At 39.9% G+C, this 19,023-nt stretch overlaps 1 protein-coding gene across 1 annotated transcript in view; it reads left to right on the forward strand.

Annotated features, from left to right (window-relative positions):
- LOC117060545 (synaptonemal complex central element protein 1-like) overlaps nt 1–19,023 on the forward strand; it is a 38,764-nt gene that overhangs the window by 6,430 nt on the left and 13,311 nt on the right. Inside the window, exons 5-7 of the mRNA XM_033172874.1 lie at nt 2,095–2,142; nt 15,387–15,441; nt 17,333–17,422. Of these exons, the coding sequence (XP_033028765.1) occupies nt 2,095–2,142; nt 15,387–15,441; nt 17,333–17,422 (193 nt within the window). The remainder of the gene's footprint in view (nt 1–2,094; nt 2,143–15,386; nt 15,442–17,332; nt 17,423–19,023) is intronic.

Raw genomic sequence — 19,023 nt, forward strand, 5'->3', positions numbered from 1 at the left:
GGCATTCTTTTAGATATGCCAGTGTTGAGAATAAGTTTACTGAAATGACATAATTACCATTTTAATAAGTGTCTATGTTATTTGCCAATTTTGCACAGGTTGTGCCCAAAGCTCCCTATCACTCTAGTTAACACTATTCATAATCTAAGAATATAGAGGTCAAAATGAATTCTGTGCAAGATCTATATTTTTGATAGATCTGTCAAGCTGGGTTTTGGGATGATATATATACATTTTTAAAGGGATGACCAAACCTCTAGCTTAAAGCAAACTACAGTTGAAATTCTTGGGGGAAATTCCTGTGTGCATGTGTTGCTTCTGCTGCTGCTGCACTTATACTGGCAGTGGCGTTCCAAGCCACTTGGCTGCTGGGAGCGGCAAGCGAAGCGGCACCCCCTGGGGGCGGGGCGGGGTGTGTGCGCAGTGACGTCACGACATATGCGTCGTGAAGTCACGGCGCGTGCGTGGCATCTGGTTGGACTGCGCATGTGCAGTCCACCTGGGATAACGGCAGGCACCCATTCTGCGGCGGCTGCTCACATGGCAACATTTAAGGCTGCAGCGTGCAAGCAGCAGCACAGACGGGCATCTGTGCTGCTGCTTGCGCGCTGCAGCTTTACAAGTTGCCACGCGAGCATCCACCACAGAAGGGGTGCCAGACAGCGGCTTGGGAGTCGTGGGGGGGGGGTGCTGCCGAGTGTCAGCCTCCCCCCAGGCTCAGCACAGTGGCGACACCACATGACGCACGCCCCCCCGCGATGCCCCGTCCCCAGGGGTGCCTCCTGGCTGCCCGCCCCCGGCAGCCAAGGGGCTAGAAACGCACCTGAATATTTTCATATAATTTTCTCTTAAAAATGCTGTAAATTTTATATCCATATTCCACAATTGTTCCCATGCTTCCATATCTATATTATGAACAATATCTGTTGCCCAATGTATCATTTAATATTTTACTTGCTCACCCTTTGTCTCCCATTCCAATAATATTTTATACATTTTAGACAGCACTTTTACATTACATTCCAACGGGTCTCTCTCCAGTTGTAATATTAGTTCCCCAAACCCTCATATCCCATCTTTCTTAAATACTTCATTCAAATGATAATTTTCCTGATAATTCCTTATTTTTTTAAAATAATTATACTCTTCTCCCTGTTGTTTTAATAAATTTCTATAAATTGTCCACCCTTCTATCATATTCTTTACCGCTATAGCTTCCAATGGGGAGAGCCAAAATGGTGTTTTTACCTCTAATAAATTCTTATATTTACCCCATACTCTATACATTTTTTCCTAATTATATGATTTATAAATCCTTTACGAACTTTCACCTTTTCATACCATAAATAAGCATGCCAACCCTAAATATTGCCATGACCTTCTAAGTCTAGAACATGTGAATTCTCTTATGTCATCCATTCCTTCAATCTACAAAGACAGGATGCCTCATAGTATAGTCTTATATCCGGCAGGGAAAAACCTATTTCTTTTGCATCTATCAATGTTTTATATTTTATTCTCGATTTTGGGGGAAATTCCTCTAAAGCATCTACTGTTCTAATCTGAACCTATCAGCATTTGTGTTGGGAATAGCAGTAGATTAAAAGTCTGGTAGTTGCTGTGATTTATAGCTGGTTTTTGGAGGCCACTTTCAAAGTATCTACATAATAAAATTACCAGTAAGTTCTTAAGAACGTAAGAGCCCTGCCAAATCAGACCAAATGCTCATTTAGTCCATCATTCTGTTTGTTTGTTTGTGTTTTATTTATAACATTTCAAATTCTATTTTATTTATTTATTTATCCTGCTATTTGTTGCACAAAACATTTCTATAGCAGATAAAAGTAAAATTCATATATTGAACATAAAAACAACAGAAAAAATAAAAGAGCAAATGAGAGCAACTAGTCCAGGCCTCTTTGTGGGCTATGCTGCATTGTGATTTTTTTTAATGACCTATGTGGATGTAGTATTTTGTTACAGCTTTTTATTGTTTTTTTTTTACTAGGTATGCATTATTTGGGAACTTTGAGTGAATGGCTGATTATGTTATTAATAAAGGTAGCAGCTAAATGAGCTCTTTTCCTTTTGCAGTAAATGCTGAGAAGTCAAGCCTTGAGGAAATATGGAGTGAAATGAAAGGTGACAGCAAGAACGGGAGCTTTTTTGGGGTCTTCAGCACAATCAAGTTTTAGCACACTTCCAAAGCATCTGTGCTTTTTTTGCAGGGACAGAGTCCATTTTCTCAGTACTGGGTCTGATTATATATATGATTAAATATGAAAACTTTCCTTTAGGTAGTCCATATTCCCTTAGGTAGTTTAATGTATTTTAATATTTGCTGGAAGCCGCCCAGAGCAGCTGGGGAGACCCAGGCAGATGGGCGGGGTACAAATAAATTATTATTATTATTATTATTATTATTATTATTATTATTATTATTATTATTATTATTATTATTTACTGTATTGCTATTATTTTAACTGCCGTGTGTAATGTGCCTTCAAGAATGACATAAATACCTATTGGATATTATCTGAGGTATCATTAGTGAAGATCAGGGGTTGTCAGTAAAATACCCATAAGTACCATGGTGCCTGCCAGTATTTTGTATGGCACCTGCAAAGGGTGCCAGTAAACAACCCTCATAAATCTACAATACAATTGGCTCTTTCTGCTCAGTTCTTGTGTACAGTGGCTCAGCCTCTCCTACATTGAACACATTCCCTTAAGCATGTCAGCATTTCATGTGATGCCAGGACTGGACATCCACTCATCATCTGTTCTGAACAGAGGAGTGGTGCAAATAACTCTCTGTAAGGATGACAATGATGTAGATGCTCCCCCACAATGGATAGGGAGGCTAATGTCCACACTATTTTGTAGGAAATATACGAAGAATTAACTGACTGCTGTACGCTTCTTAAATTTTTTATTGTTACACGCCACCCCAATCTCTGAGCAGTGCAAAACTCCAGGGTGCCAGGTGCTTACTCAGGGTTCGGGTTTCCTTTGAGAACAAGGCACAGAGGAGACATGTCTTTAGGATATATGGTTTATTTACACATATATACAATCTGAGTCTATGATAAAGGTGCTTATAGCAGAGGTTTTCAACCTTCTTGGGTCCACGGCTCCCTTAACCTACTACATTCTTTCTATGGCACCCCTATGGAGCTCAGGAGCCCAGTTATGTCACCTACAGAGCCAGCAGCCCCTCACCCTTTTTGGAACACACTCCCTTGTGGAGTGTTACCTCAACTTCCTCTTCTCTCCCCTCTCCTTGGGTGTCCTCTGGGCAGTTGCTGCCACCGTCCCTGGTCTCTGAGCTGCCCACCCCCACCCCAAAGAGAGGTGCCTCCCAGAGGCACCCTTTGCCCGTGGAGCTTATAGCCAGGGCTGCTGCAAAGAACAGCTGTGCAAGCCTTTGGGAGGCAGAGACATGAGAGGGAATCAGAGGAGGGAGGGAAGGAAAGAGAGACAGAGGCCAGTGTTGTCTGTAGCACCCGGACCATCATTCAAGGCACCCCAGGGTGCCACAGAACACTGGTTGAAAACCACTGACTTACAGCATTGATTCTTGTTTCTCCCATCGCCACAGCAGCCTTGGATCAAAAGCATCACCGACCATGGTTCAGCCTCCCTCCAGCTTGCTGCGTTCTTACAGACTGCAACTATTTTTTGTCATGGACTGGCTGCATGTGAGTGGTTGGAGGCTCCAGCCAGAGAACCCTCTAGGGAAGCCTCAGAAGAGGAAGGCTCAGGCAGGACACTGAAGACAAGTCAGGATGAAGAGAGGAGGCAGAATCATTGGATACTGAGCAAGCAACAGGCTTGATTGAAAGAGAAAAGGCAGCTAGAAAGCAGGTGGGGGTTGAGGCTGCAACAGATTCCTAGGAGCCGGCTGGTCCTACTGTATTCAGCTTCCCTCCTCCCTTGTCTCCAAGGGCACAGAGAGCTTTGCATGCAGAACAACAATGAGCCCAGAGGTTGCAGGGGGCCCCTCCCTAAGAAGAGTTTAAGATTGCTGGGGAATCAGGTGGATGGGGAGGAGACTTAAGGGGAAGTAGGAGGCACAGATAATCAGTTCTGGAAACTGCTTTACTGGGGCCAGTCTTTTTAAAAATATTTTTATTCATTTTATAAGAAAAACAAACAAAACAAATACAAAAACAACCAACACACAAATGAATCTTATACAATTTTAACATTTTTCCTCTAATATCTTAGGGTTACTTCCTCCGATCCCTCCCTTCTGAATTTCATTTCCTTATCTTCATTGACAGTTTCATACGTTAACAAAACATCCATTATTTACTTAATACATTTTAATTTATATTTCACCTACACCCTACTTATTACCGAAAACATATAGCAACTTCCCTAGGGAATGTAAAATTTAAACATTACAATATTTTTTCAAATAAATTTTAAATTTCTTCCAATCTTCCTGCACCGCCTCTTCTTCTTGGTCACGTAGTCTCGCTGTCAGCTCGGCAAGTTCCACAAAGTCTATCATCTTCATTTGCCAGTCGTCTACAGTAGGCATCTCTAGACTCTTCCAGTTCTTAGCTATTAATATTCTTGCTGCTGTCGTGGCATACAAAAAGAAGTAATACAGGAAAGTAATACAGGAGTTAAATGTTACAGGTGGGTAGCCGTGTTGGTCTGCCATAGTCAAAACAAAATCGAAAATTCTTTCTAGTAGCACCTTAGAGACCAACTGAGTTTGTTCCTGGTATGAGCTTTCGTGTGCATGCACACTTCTTCAGATGTGTGCATGCACACGAAAGCTCATACCAGGAACAAACTCAGTTGGTCTCTAAGGTGCTACTAGAAAGAATTTTCGATTTTGTTTTGACTATGGCAGACCAACACGGCTACCCACCTGTAACTGCAACTATGGAAGGCACCACATTGAGCCGCATGAAATGGAAGTCCGGTATCTGAAGAAGTGTGCATGCACACGAAAGCTCATACCAGGAACAAACTCAGTTGGTCTCTAAGGTGCTACTAGAAAGAATTTTCGATTTTGTTTTGACAGGAGTTAAATACCATCCATACATTATTTTCATCATGTTTTCCTTCAACGCTGTACATGCAGTAAACTTGTAACCTTTTTCCCCACAACCTCTCCCAATCTTTGAGCATAATATCGTGCCCCACATCCTTAGCCCAGTCAATCATTACCATCTTCACTTGTTCATCTTTCATATGCCACTCCAGTAATAAATTATACATTCTGGAAATATTTTTACACTTAGGCTCCAACAATTCTGTTTCCAATCTGGATTTGTCTGTTTGAAAACCTGGATTTATATTATCAGCTTTAAACATTTCATTAATCTGATTATAATGTAACCAATCATTTCACTTATCTTTAAGTTGATCATATGACTTTGAATTTATTATCGTCTTCCAACAGCAGATCACTGTATTTCGACCACTTAGTTTCCATATTTAGCTTCTTATGAGCCTTAGATTCCAATGGTGAAATCCACCTAGGTGTTTTCCTTTCTAACAGATCCTTATATCTTATCCACACATTGAACAATGATTTCCTAATTATATGATTCTTAAACCCTCTGTGGGCCTTTATCTTATCATACCATATATACGCATGCCATCCAAAGACATTGTCAAAACCTTCCAAGTCTAGCAAATGAGCATTTTCCAACACAAACCATTCTTTGAGCTAGCAGAATGCTGCTGCTTCAAAATATATTTTAAAATCTGGCAGGGAGAAGCCACCTCTTTCTTTAGCATCCATTAATAATTTAAACTTGATTCTCGCCCCCCCCCCCCGCCAGATAAACCTTTTGCCATTCTTTGAAACAATTCACATTATCAATGATAGGCAGTACTTGAAACAAAAATAACATCTTTGGAAATACATTCATTTTCACAGCAGAAATTCGGCCCAACAATGATAACTTTAAACTTGACCATATCTCCAAATCTCTTGATTTCATTCCACATCTTACCTTTATATAGATTCAGATTTTTTTGGAGTCAGATTCACACCAAAGTACTTCACCTTTTTAACAAAATCCAAACCAGTGGCACTCTCTAATCTGGTTACCTCATCTGTTGAAAGATTTTTACACAAAACTTTTGTTTTACTCTTATTCCGTTTCAGGCATGCAAGCTGTCCGAATTCTTGTATCAAATCCAGTGCTTTACTTGCACTGGTTTCTGGATCCTGAAGTGTCAGCACCAAATCGTCTGCAAAGGCTTTTAATTTATACTGTTTTGACCCTACTACAATACCTTTTACTTCATCACTTTTCCTTAACATGTGTAAAAGTACCTCCAGAACAGAAATAAAAAGCAGGGGGGAAAGAGGGCACCCTTGCCTGGTTCCTTTTTCAATTCTAAGTTCCTCTGAAACCACATTATTAACAATAATTTTAGCTTTTTGCTCAGAATAAATTGCATCAATAACATTTACATTTTTTTGGTCGACCTCCATATTATGCAAATTCATCTTCATAAAACTCCATGAAACATTTTCAAAAGCTTTCTCCACATCAATAAACATTAAAATAGCTTTACAGTTCTCTTTTGATTCTAGCATTTCCAAAATATCAATAACATTCCTAACATTATCTTTGATATGTCTCCCAGGTAGAAAACCTGTCTGGTCTTTGTTAATATGTTCCTTCAGGACTAACTTCAACCTTCCAGCCAGAATATTTGCAAAAATTTTGTAATCCACATTCAATAATGAGATTGGTCGATAATTTTTAACTTGCAATCTATCCATATCTGGTTTAGGAATCAGAGTAATAAAAGCATCTTTTCAGATCTCAGATGCTTGCCCCCCCTCAATATTTTGTTACACACATCCATCAACGGTTGAATCAGCCAATCCTTCAATGTCTTATAATACTTGGATGTTAATCCATCAGGTCCTGGGGCCTTACCAATTTCCATCTGGCTTATATCCATTTCAACCTCTTGTCTCGATATCAGATCATTGAGTAGGGTCTTTTTCTCTGTCAGAAGTTTCTGCAAACCTTTAGAATTCAAAAACCACTGTAATTTAGCATTATCTTCCTTTTCCTTCTTATATAGCTGTTTATAATATTTCTGAATTTTTTTCCTAATCTCTGCAGGATTCTCGATGGATTTCCCATCGACTACAATATGGGTAACTGTATTTTCTTTCTGTCTTTTCTTTAATTGCCACGCCAATAATTTTCCACATTCATTTGCAGATTCAAAGTTCCTTTGCTTCATCAATTTTATCTTCCATTCAATCCCCTGATTGATAATTTGTGAATACTGTGATTGTAGGACTTTAATCTCCTTTTGAATCTGTTGATTTTTCGGATTACATCTAAGTTTTTTCTCTTTCTCCTTCAATTGAGACAGAATATTTCCCTTTTTCTCATTCTGGGCCTTCTTCCAAATTGAATTTTGTTGGATTAGGAAACCTCTCATAACTGCTTTACTTTACTTGTTTCCTGCTTGGCAGGGGGTTGGACTGGATGGCCCTTGTGGTCTCTTACAACTCTATGATTCTATGATTCAAACGACCCTCAATTCTATAACATTGTTCATGTTTAAATCAAAATAGTCTTTTAAGGTCTTTTGGGCCTTCTTAATAATTTGTTCATTCCTAAATAAAGCATCATTCATTCTCCATCTGAAGGATCCCTGCAAAGATAGTTTTAATTAAAACAACAACAACAACAACAGCATTATGGTTGGAGCAAGTCTTTGGAAGTATTTCAGCCTTGATTGTCCTTGGAACAAGATCTTTGGTAATCCATATATAGTCCAGATGACTAAAAGATTTATTTGGCTTTGAGAAATACATAAAGTCCTTTTCTGTTGGGTATTTTAATCTCCAAATATCCAACAAATCTAGATTGTCTGCCATATCAAAGAAGGTTTTAGGTAGTCTTCCATCATTTGAAATCTTTCGTCTCTGAGTTCTGTCCATCAAAGTGGAGTCTACTCCATTCAGTTCTCCCATCAAAATTATTTTGTAATCCAAATAGTTCAGCAACCTTGTTTCAAGGTTCTTGAAAAAGCTTTACCAACATTTGGTGCATAGATTCCCACCACTAAAAGTTTTTCGCCTTGCGCTTTAATTTCCACTGCGATATATCTTCCTTCCTCATCCTTGAAAGTCAATTTTGGAGCAAATTTCTCTTTAACGTAGATCACCACATCTCTTTTCTTCACCGTATCTGAAGATATAAATTCTTGTCCCAACCTTTTATTTTGTAACATTTTTCTGTGACTTCTTGTAACATGAGTCTGTTGTAAATAAATCACATCCAATTTCTGTTTCAATAAGACATGACCAATTTGGTTCCTTTTTGGGTGTAAATTAGGTCCATTCACATTCCAAGAAAGCACACTAAGCGCCATCTTGGTAAAGTCAGGAACAAAGGGAAATATAAAAGCTTACTCCGCTGCTCCTGCTTCTTCTCCCAATTCTGTCCTGGCAGCTTGAATTCTAATTCAAAATCTTTAACGTTTTTCTCGATGAATTTTCTTTTCTCTTCAGGTGTCCTGATTCTTTGTTTTCTTCCCAAATATTTGAAGGAGAGGCCTTGAGGGTACTCCCAGTGAAAGAAAATGTTCTTCCTTTTAAGGGCATCAGCAAGGTCCGAATATTGTTTCCTCAATTCCAAGAAACGTTTAGGAATTTCTTTAAAAAGAACAATTGGGTGGTCTTGAATTTTAAGACTCTTAGTGTAATGAAGACTAAGAATTTTATCTCTGTTCCTTCGTATTGAAGATCACTATGCACTCATTTACAAATTTAGGTTCCTTTTTTCTTCTTGCTCCAAACCTGAAAGCACTCAAAATCTAGGAGGCCAACTCCTCCTTTTGAAGTTCCCAATAAGTGGTTAATTGATCAAACAAACAGTCCTTCAGGTTATCACTTTCAATTTCAGGCACGGCCCTCAATCTCAAGTGTGTCACCTTCTGTCTCATTTGTAGAAAAGCAGTATCATTCAATGATGCTTCCTGTATTCTTTCCACATCCAGTACTCTCACGTCTTCAAGAACCTTTACCCTTGCGTCCACCTCTGTTATTCCAGCTTTCAACTCAAGAATCTATTTTTTCAAAGTTCCTAATTCCTTTTTAAAGTCCTCCAAATTTGCATTAGTTTTTTCCAGTCCTTCCTGCCTTATTTCAGAAAGCAAGTTCAAAACTGTCTCCTCAAATGAGGGTGCTTTGGATCCTCTTCTCTCTTGTCCTTTCATAACTAGCAGATAACTTTCAAGGTCACAGCTGTACCTCTTTGTAAAGCAGGAAATTGCAGAGTAAATAACTCCTAACCCGAACAGACGCCTGTTGAAACAATTGACGTTTTAAAGTCTCTAAAGTTCTTCAAATAAAGTTTCCAAAAGAACTTCTTCAGAACAAGGAGTGAGGAAGGAAACTAAGTATTTAAAATGTGCTGAAAGTCTCTCAATTAAGGCTTATAGCTCCAGACATAGAAAGGGAAAGTACAATGTATCCAATCTGATTGTTACACAACAATGGAGTCTTGCCGCTGCTAACTGGTGAGCCCACTTCCAAGGAGAGGACAGGCTTCAAAAATAATTTTCTAACTCTTCACAGGGATTTCAAAGTTGTCAAATGTGACCCCCCTTACCCTGCCTAAAGGGGTGGTTTGCAAATATGCCCTTGGGAAGTTTAAAAGGCACTTTCACAGTCTTTTGGCTTCGGCTCAATGGTGACTGCCATCCATTTTTTTCAGCGGATAGGGACTGACCTCTGTTTTTAAGTCCCTTCTGTGGCCAGATTAATTCAATTAAAGTCCAAATCTTTATTGCTCATGGTTTCCAAATGATTCTTTATAACAGAGAATTGGCCACTAAGGACCAAAGGACACGAAGCTTTGCGCTGTGAAGGAAGCGTTTAAATCCACAGTTCCCAAGTCTCTGACCCCTCTCGCTCCTGGCACGCTCATAAAGAGCTTTACTGGGGAGAGGGGGAGTCACCATGGGAACCCGCCGGATCACCAGGTCCCCAAAATGCTTGATTTGGGTTTTTTTCGGGGATATTATTATGTCTTCCTTACATCATTCTTATATTCCACACAATTATTTCATTTCATCACATTCTAAATTCATTTTTCTCTAACATTTTAACAAAAATATTATGTCATCTTGATTTTATTCATTATATCATAACTGTTCTTCCATGCTATGAGATCTACATCGTTCTTTTACGATTTACACACCTTGTCTAAATATTCTATAAACCCTCCCCATTCGTTACTAAATGTTTCATCTCCCATATATTCCGTAATTTTTTGTTGCCATTGCTGCACCGTTGGTATTGTTTTTTGTTTCCAGACCTGTGCCAGCAAGAGTCTCGCCCCTGTCGAGGTGAACATAAAAATTTTTTGGTCACACTTCCTTATCTCTGTTCCTACTATTCCTAGCAGGTATGCCTCCGGTTTTTTCTTAAACGTGTATCTAAATATTTTTTTCAGTTCGTTGTATATATTTTCCCAATATTGTTTTACTGGGTCACATGACCACCACATGTGAAAGAACTCGCCGTTCTTCACCCCACATTTCCAACAAATTCTGTTTCCTATTTTGTACAGCTTTGTCATTTTAATAGGGGTGAGATACCAACGATACATCATTTTATACGTTTTCTTTCAGTGATGTACATGCTATGAATTTCATCCCATTATTCCAAAGCCTCAACCATTTATCAAATTCAATATTATACCCGATGTCCATTGCCCATCTTATCATGACACTCTTGATCTCTTCATCTTCCATATTCCATTCAAGCAGAAAGTCATACACCTTTGATAATGTTTTAATGTTGTTTTGGAGTATCTCCTTCTCTATCCATGATTTCTCTTGATCAAAACCCTTCTTTTTTGTCTTTTACAAATATACTGTTCAATTGGTGATATTCTAGCCACCCTGTTACTTTACCTTTTATTTCCTCAAAAGGCTTTATTGACACTATATTATCTTCCTCTGACAGGAGTTCTCTATATGTCAGCCATCTGGCTTCCATGTTAGATTTTTTAATTGTAAAAGCCTCTTGTGGTGACACCCAACCTGGAGTTTTTATTTCAAACCAGTCCTTATACCTGCTCCACACCTGGTAAAGTGGTTTTCTGATCATATGGTTAAGAAAACCTTTGTGTACTTCCACCTTATTATACCACAGGTAGGCGTGCCATCCGTACCTGTTTTCTACCCCCTCCAGATCTAATAAGTCCGTATTTTTTAATCTACACCACTCTCCTAGCCAGTCAATGCAAGCCGCCTCATAATAAATGTTAAGGTCCGGCAGCGAGAATCCACCTCTTGTAGTTTTATCCGTTAATAGTCTAAATGCAATCCTCAGCTTCTTTCCCTGCCACACAAATTTTGAAATTACCTTCTGCCATTCCCTGAAACATTTTTGATTGGTAATTATAGAAATATTTTGATATAAGAAGAATATCTTCGGTAAGATGGACATACTGATGGCTGCAATCCTTCCCAGGAATGATAGGTTAAATCTTCCCCATATTTCAAGGCATTTTGTAATTTCTTTCCAAAGCGTTTCAGAATTGTCCATAAACAAATTTACGTTCTTCATAGATAACCAAATGCCGAGATATTTTATCTTTTTGGCCACAGAAATCTCTATTTGTTTTTGGACTTGTTCCAATTGTTGTTCATTTAAATTTTTAACCATCATTTTAGTCTTACCCTTATTTATCTTTAGACCTGCCAATATACCATATTCTTCAATAACTTTGAATGTCTCTCCAATTAATAAATGCAGATCCTCAATTGTTATGACAATATCATCGGCAAAGGCCTTTACTTTGTATTCTTTAGTTCCATCCTTAATGGTGGCACGACTAACCGCCCCGTAGGTTTCTGTTTGTATTTTGTTTTCTTGAATAAAGAATCAACTTTTCTGCTTGTCTCAGAGTCTCTGTGCTGACCTGCAGCTGAACCAGCCCTGACATTTTCCTTCAGCTCACATCATCTCCAAATCCAATCCTAAACTCAACTCTGCTTTGTCTCTGCTAACTACCGTATTTTTTGCTCCATAGGACGCTCCGGACCATAGGGCGCATCTCGTTTTTAGAGGAGGAAACCAGGGGAAAAATATTTCCCTGGGTTTTTTTGAGAATCAGCTCAAAGTTTTGCAGCCTTTTTTGCAAAGGGAAAAGCCCTGCTTTTTGAGGATCAGTTCAGATTTGTGCAGCTTTTGTAAAGGGGGAAAAGCATTGCTTACAAACCAGTAAGCACCAGTGCAAACCAGTACAGACCAGTAAGCACCAGCAAGTAATAGAAAGCAAGAGGAAAGCAAACCAGTACAAACCAGTAAGCACCAGTAGGTAATAGGAAGCAAGAAGAAAGCAAACCAGTAAGCACCAGCAAGTAATATAAAGCAAGAGGAAAAGTAACAGAAAGCCCCAAATGGCTGAAAAACTCAATTTCCCCTGAGAGTATAGAAATTGTGAAGGGAACAAGACAAGGATGTCCATTGTCACCATTATTATTCATCTGGGTCCTGGAAGTTCTTTTGAAGACAATTAGGCAATCAGAAAGAATAAAAGGAATAACAATTGGCAAGACACAACATAAAGTGAAAGCCTATGCCGATGACTTGGTACTGACAGTGGAAGAACCTATAGAAAGTGCAAACGCAGTATTAGAGGAGATGGAAGAATTCGGACAAATCGCAGGATTTAAACATAATAGGAAAAAGACTAAGATCTTGGTTAAGAATATGAAAAATGGAGAATCACAGGAACTGCAACAACAAGTACAAATTGAGGTGACAAAGAAAGTTAAATACTTGGGAATATGGATAACAACAAAGAACATCAACCTGTACCAAGATAATTATGAAGTAACATGGAATAAAATCAAGAGAGACCTGGAAGTGTGGGAGAGAATGAAACTTTCTCTGTTGGGAAGAATCTCAGCAGTAAAAATGAGTGTGCTACCGAAAATGTTATTTTTGTTTCAAACAATACCGATAATTAAGGGGACAGCTGTCTTCAGAGAATGGCAAAAAAGAATTTCAAGATTTATCTGGCAGGGGAAAAAACCCAGGATAAGATTCAAGTTACTGACAGACAGTAAGGAAAGAGGAGGTTTTTCCTTACCGGACTTGAAGCTATACTATGAGGCAGCTTGTCTATGTTGGATAAAGGAATGGATAATTTTGAAGAAGCCAGATCTATTAGATCTGGAAGGACATGATAATAGATTTGGTTGGCACGCATATCTTTGGCAAGAGAAGATAAAGGTACATAGAAGTTTTGGAAACCACGTCTTCTGGAAGTCTCTCTATGAAGTTTGGGACAGATATAAAAACTTATTGGAAAGGAAAACACCATGGTGGTTATCTCCAATTGAAATAATTAGTTTGAAAAAGACAAATATGAGCCAAAAATGGATAACATATGAGACACTGCTCAAAAAGGATGGTAATAAATGGAAAGTAAAACCATATGAAGAAGTGAAAGAATATGTAAATAACTGGTTGCAGTACCAGCAAATTAATGAAATGTTTAAAAGTGACATGAAAAAGACAGGTTTTAGCGAGACTAAATCAAAGTTTGAAGTTGAAGTACTCAATAGTGACTTTAAAGTACTTGCTAAGATGTATAAAATGCTGTTGGAATGGAACTTGAAAGACGAAGAAGTAAAGTCGGTGATGATTCATTGGGCAAAAGACATTGGACATAACATTATGCTAGAAGACTGGGAAAAACTTTGGAAGGAAGGAATGAAATTTATGGCATGCACGTCAATAAAAGAAAACTTGTTAAAAATAATGTACAGATGGCACATTACCCCAGTTAAACTAGCAAAGATGTATAAGTCGGATAATAAGTGTTGGAAATGTAAAGAAAGTGTCGGTACCTTTTATCATATGTGGTGGGAGTGTAAGAAGGTGAGAATGTATTGGGATATGATATATCATGAGTTAAGAAAAATGTTGAAATATAACTTTGTTAAGAAGCCTGAAGCTTTCTTATTAGGTATTGTAGGTACAGACATTGAAAAGAAGGACATTAGACTTTTCCAATATGCAGTGACTGCAGCTAGAATTCTTCTAGCACAAAAATGGAAAAAAAAGAATTACCAACGAAAGAAGAATGGACAGTGAAATTGACGGAATATGCAGAACTGGACAAAATGACTGGAAGAATCCGGGAACAGCGGGACCAGAAATTCATCAAAGACTGGTTAAAGTTTACGAACTATTTAAAAGACAATTTACAATTGAATACGCTAATAGGATTTCAAGAAGTTTTGTAGTTATTGTGTAGATATATTATTGTAAGTATGGTAGTAAGAGTAAGAAGGAATCTTATGATAATGTAAGCAATGGTTGATTAAAGAAGTATAATATCAAGATATAATTCCGAAAGCCATGTGGAGGGATTGAGGGAAGTCATGGCTTTGCAAGCCAAAGTGGAAAATGTATGAAAATGTTTGATTTAATTTTATATTGTAGTAGTATAGTGTAAAAATAATAAAAATTATATTAAAAAAAAGAAAAACTCAATTTCCCAGGATTCTCACCCCTCCCAAAGAAACTACTGTGCAAGGGGCCTGGGCGGGGCAGGAAGGGAGCTAGCTCCCTTATCTCCCTCCCCATCTCCTGCAATCAGCTGTTGAGCGGGTTCCTTTCAACACTCTCTTTCCCTCTTGTTAGCCTTTAGCTCTTTCTAAAACAGAAAAAGCAGGATCTGCCTTTCCCCCTGGGCAATTTGGCTCCAGGGCCCATGCATTCGCTCCATAAGACGCACAGACATTTCCCCTTACATTCTAGGAGGAAAAAAGTGTGTCTTATGGAGCAAAAAATACGGTATCTCAGAGCTCAGGGTGGGGCACCACTTATTTGCTGGCTGGCTTTCTTTATGTCCCATCTCCCTATCTGTAATGCTCCAAGCATTGATTAAGCAGTTTAATGCTCCAAGCATTGATTAAATTTTAATACTTGGTAAATTCAGGACTTATGGGTGTCTGGCACCCACAGACAAATAACAGTATGTTGGGTTCAACATAGCTACTCCTTCAGTTTATTTCTCATTTGTGGAAGGACTGAGGCAGAACTATTAGCTTCAAAGAGCTGTGTCAGTCAAATATAGGATTAGCAGTTGGAATCTCCACTTTCCTTCATCCATTCCTTGAAATGCTTCTATGAAACTATAATGCTTGCCATTAATTTAAAACCGAGTTGCTGCTGAGAATAGTCTTTTCGACAAGATACACAATTATTTTCTTCTATTTGGACACTAAGAATATTGATGTCAGTTGAAAGTTAGAGAACATGTATATATGGTCATGATAGAAATATTATACATAAAAAGAGTAACCAGAGTTCTAAACACTAGTACTCATCTTCCTTGTAGGGACACGACAAATTGTACAGCTGCACTGTGAAGAGACAGAAACAGAGATGCAGAGGTGAGCTGTGGTTCAACTGGGTTAGAATGAGACTTCTGTGGTTTATCTCTATTTTGTGTATCAGATTTCTTAATGTTTTCCTTTTATATCCCCTCCTCCACCCCCCTGGAATTCTTCATAAACCTACTGACATAAATAGAAACTGGGAGGAAATAAAATTGAATACTGAAGGGTATATATGTAAAGTAAAGAGGAATACACCAAAACTTTAAAGTTGCAGTTCTAATCAAAAGGATCCATCGCCTCACTCCAGACAAGCCACAAGATATTACCAAGGTTTGCTCTGAGACAAAACCATGGATTAGCCCCAGGTAACACGACAACAGGGAAGGGGTACAGCAACCATTATTTCTCCAGGAACCTATACAAGCACATCTGTGCTAAGCCATAGTTTAGCTTAGTGTTCTGTGAGAACTGTGTCAGTAAGTATTCTGACAGCCTGATCCTATGCATATTTAATCAGAACTTAAGTTCCACTGTGCTCATCAAATTTTTTTAAGAGGAAGCCCAATTCTACACCTCAGCTTTATCTTGTTTCAGGCAGGTAGCCGTGTTGGTCTGCCGTAGTTGAAACAAAATAAAAATTAAAAAAACCTTCCAGTAACACCTTAGAGACCAACTAAGTTTGTTCTTGGTATGAGCTTTCGTGTGCATGCACACTTCTTCAGATACACTGAAACAGAAGTCACCAGACCCTTATATATAGTGAGGGGTATTGGTCTCTAAGGTGCTACTGGAAGGATTTTTTTTTTTAACTACGGCAGACCAAGACGTCTACCTACCTGTAACTGGAACTGGAACTCAGGGTCAGGAGAAGGAAAAAAAAAACCACAGCAACGTGTGGCCGGGCCAGCTAGTATATATATAGACTACTACTTCTGGATTTTTAAAAAAATGTTTTGTGGAGTTTTTTTTTGTTCCACATAAACTAGTAAACAGTTCAGTAGACTGTTGCTCCATTTGTTACAAATACAAATAAATATTATTTTAAAAGTAAATTCTGTGTGTAATAATTAGTTGGATACACTATATTTTTAATATGCTAGTTGTGATAATTTTATGCCCATTAAAATTGTCCATAGTTATATTTTATGTTTCTAAAGTGTCAGGAAACCCCCATCCCCATGGCAGGCAACATCCCAGGAATGTTTGCAGTACAGGGAACCACCCCCTTTGTTCACCAGTTCGTCATCCCCCTCCTCAGGAGGAAGCGACCATTCCTCCAGTGGGGAGGGGGAGTTGGAGGCAGGAAGTCGGTGCAGGGGCTGTGAAGGGATCGCAGAGCCTGAGCACCAAGGGGAAAGCGGGGAACAGGGATAGTTTCCCGCGCCCCGAGTTCGCAAACAGGAAAGACATGGAAGGGGGAGGTGGGGGTTTAGAATCCCGCGCCTCTTTTGCTGGAACAAGAACCGGAAGGGTTCATTCCCAGACTCTGCGGAGGGATGAGATGGACATTTGAACTTTTGCTCCACTGTAAATATCTGCACAATAAAGAACTTAGTTTTTAGAAGTTCGGCATTCGCCTACTTTCTCATGAGCAACCACTGAACGTCCTTACATAAAGTAACAGAATGACTTTCAATCTGAAAAAGAAAAAATAAGTGCTAATGTAGCATTTTTTTCATTTCCCCCCCGAAAATTTCTGTTTTCTTCCTGGGAAAAATAGGAAAAATGGGTTTTTTAATGGAATTTTTTAATGGAAATTTTACACCTCTAGTAATACCCCTCCCCACCCTCTCACTATATATAAGGGTCTGGTGACTTCTGTTTCAGTGTATCTGAAGAAGTGTGCATGCACACGAAAGCTCATACCAAGAACAAACTTGGTCTCTAAGGTGCTACAGGAAGGATTTTTTAAATATTTTATATTTTGTTTTATCTTGTTTATCAGACAGCTGAAAATGAACCTAGAGCGTAAGCAGCGAATTGAAGAACTCACAGCCAAGATCCAGGAAGAGAGACTGAAGCAAAGAGACCAGAGGTAATTATAGAACCTTGTCACAAGAGTTTTGGGTTACACTTTATTCCAATTTCAATTAATTACAATATGTATTATTTTAGCAAGAGTGCCATAAATTTCATTTTCTGTGGAATAAAGTTGCAATGCTTGTGTGCTGGTAGGTATTGCTGGTAGGTTTAGGACTGATAAAAAGTAACACTTTGTTCATGTGATGACTTGACTGGCACCAAGTTGATTTGACAGTCGTAGGGTCGATGGGGTGGCAGGCAATCCGCTTCCTTTTCGCTGAACACCTCAGTGAAGTCAGCGTAGATCTCCGGCACGGCTACTGTCTCCCCTATCTGGGCCGCTGCTGCCAACACACTTCTCCTGTCACTGCTCCCCCCGCCCAAGCAATGTTCCACGCAGTGGGCAGACCCGAAGGTCAGGGATCTCATGCCAGGCCACGACTGGGTCATGCTGGTTGAGCCAGCTCATCCCCAGAATGATGGGTGGTCCCGCCAACGTGGTCACATGGAAGGCAATGACTTCGGCATGCCCCGCTATCCACATAGGTGGGGTCTGATGAGTGATTCCCCCCCAACAACTTCCTGCCGTCAATGGTGGTCACCTGCAAGGGAAAGTCCAAAGGGAGCAAGTGCAACTGGTGCTCAAGCCCAAAGTCTCTACTGAAAAAATTAGCACTTGCTCCCGAGTCCAACAAGGCCTGCACTTCCAAAGAATGGCCATTGGGAAGCTCCAGCGTCACTCTGACCACAATGCTGGGCTTGGGTGCTTTTGGTTGGGGCACATCTACTGCTGCTCCGCCTGGCTGCCTGCCCCGTCTTTCTCCAGCCAGGCTGCTTCGTTTCCCTGCGGTTCAGCCCCACCTTCCTCGGATTTGATTGTCCCTACCATTCCCTGCCACCTCCTGCGTTGGGGGCAGGATCTCGCAAAATGGCCAGGTTGGGAACAGGTGAAGCACTTCTGGGTCCCTTTGGCAGCCTTCTCTTCTGTTCTCCTGCCAGCTCTAGGCACCTGCGGCTGCCTCACAGGGCCCCCCCGATCTCCATCGGTTCTAGCTGCGGCATTCTGGGTGGGTAGCCAAAACTTCCTGGAATGCGGTTGCCAAGGAAACGCTCCCCCCTCTGCGGTCCCTTCTCATGGGCTCTCTCCTCCAGCCTCACTCCCACAGCCAAACAATTGCACACCAATTTGTTCATGTCCTTGGCCTTGGGACAGTGTGCCAGTTCATCCTTCACCTCGGTGTTGAGCCCCCCCACAAACATTGCCTGGCTCGGTTCAGAAAGCAGATCCCAATTCAATCTATGAATCAACATCGAGAATTTCGACCAATATTCTCTCACCGTCATCGATCCCTGCTTGAGGGCTAAGAGCTCCTGCTGAGCCACATCTTTCTGGACCTCTGATGTAAACATCGTGTCCATAGCCTAGAAAAATTTCTTAATATCTTCCAGAGCATCGTTCCCAGACGCTATCAGCGGACGGACCCAGTCTCTGGCCCCCGCTTCCAGATGCGTAATCACAAAAGCCACACACTGTCTATCATGAGTAAATTCCTCATCCTGCAGCCTCAGGCCGTACTGCATCTCAGTCTTAAAGTTCAAATAGTCCCTGGGATT

The sequence above is a fragment of the Lacerta agilis genome, chromosome 16, assembly GCF_009819535.1.
Source record: "Lacerta agilis isolate rLacAgi1 chromosome 16, rLacAgi1.pri, whole genome shotgun sequence".
Taxonomy (NCBI): Eukaryota; Metazoa; Chordata; class Lepidosauria; order Squamata; family Lacertidae; genus Lacerta; species Lacerta agilis.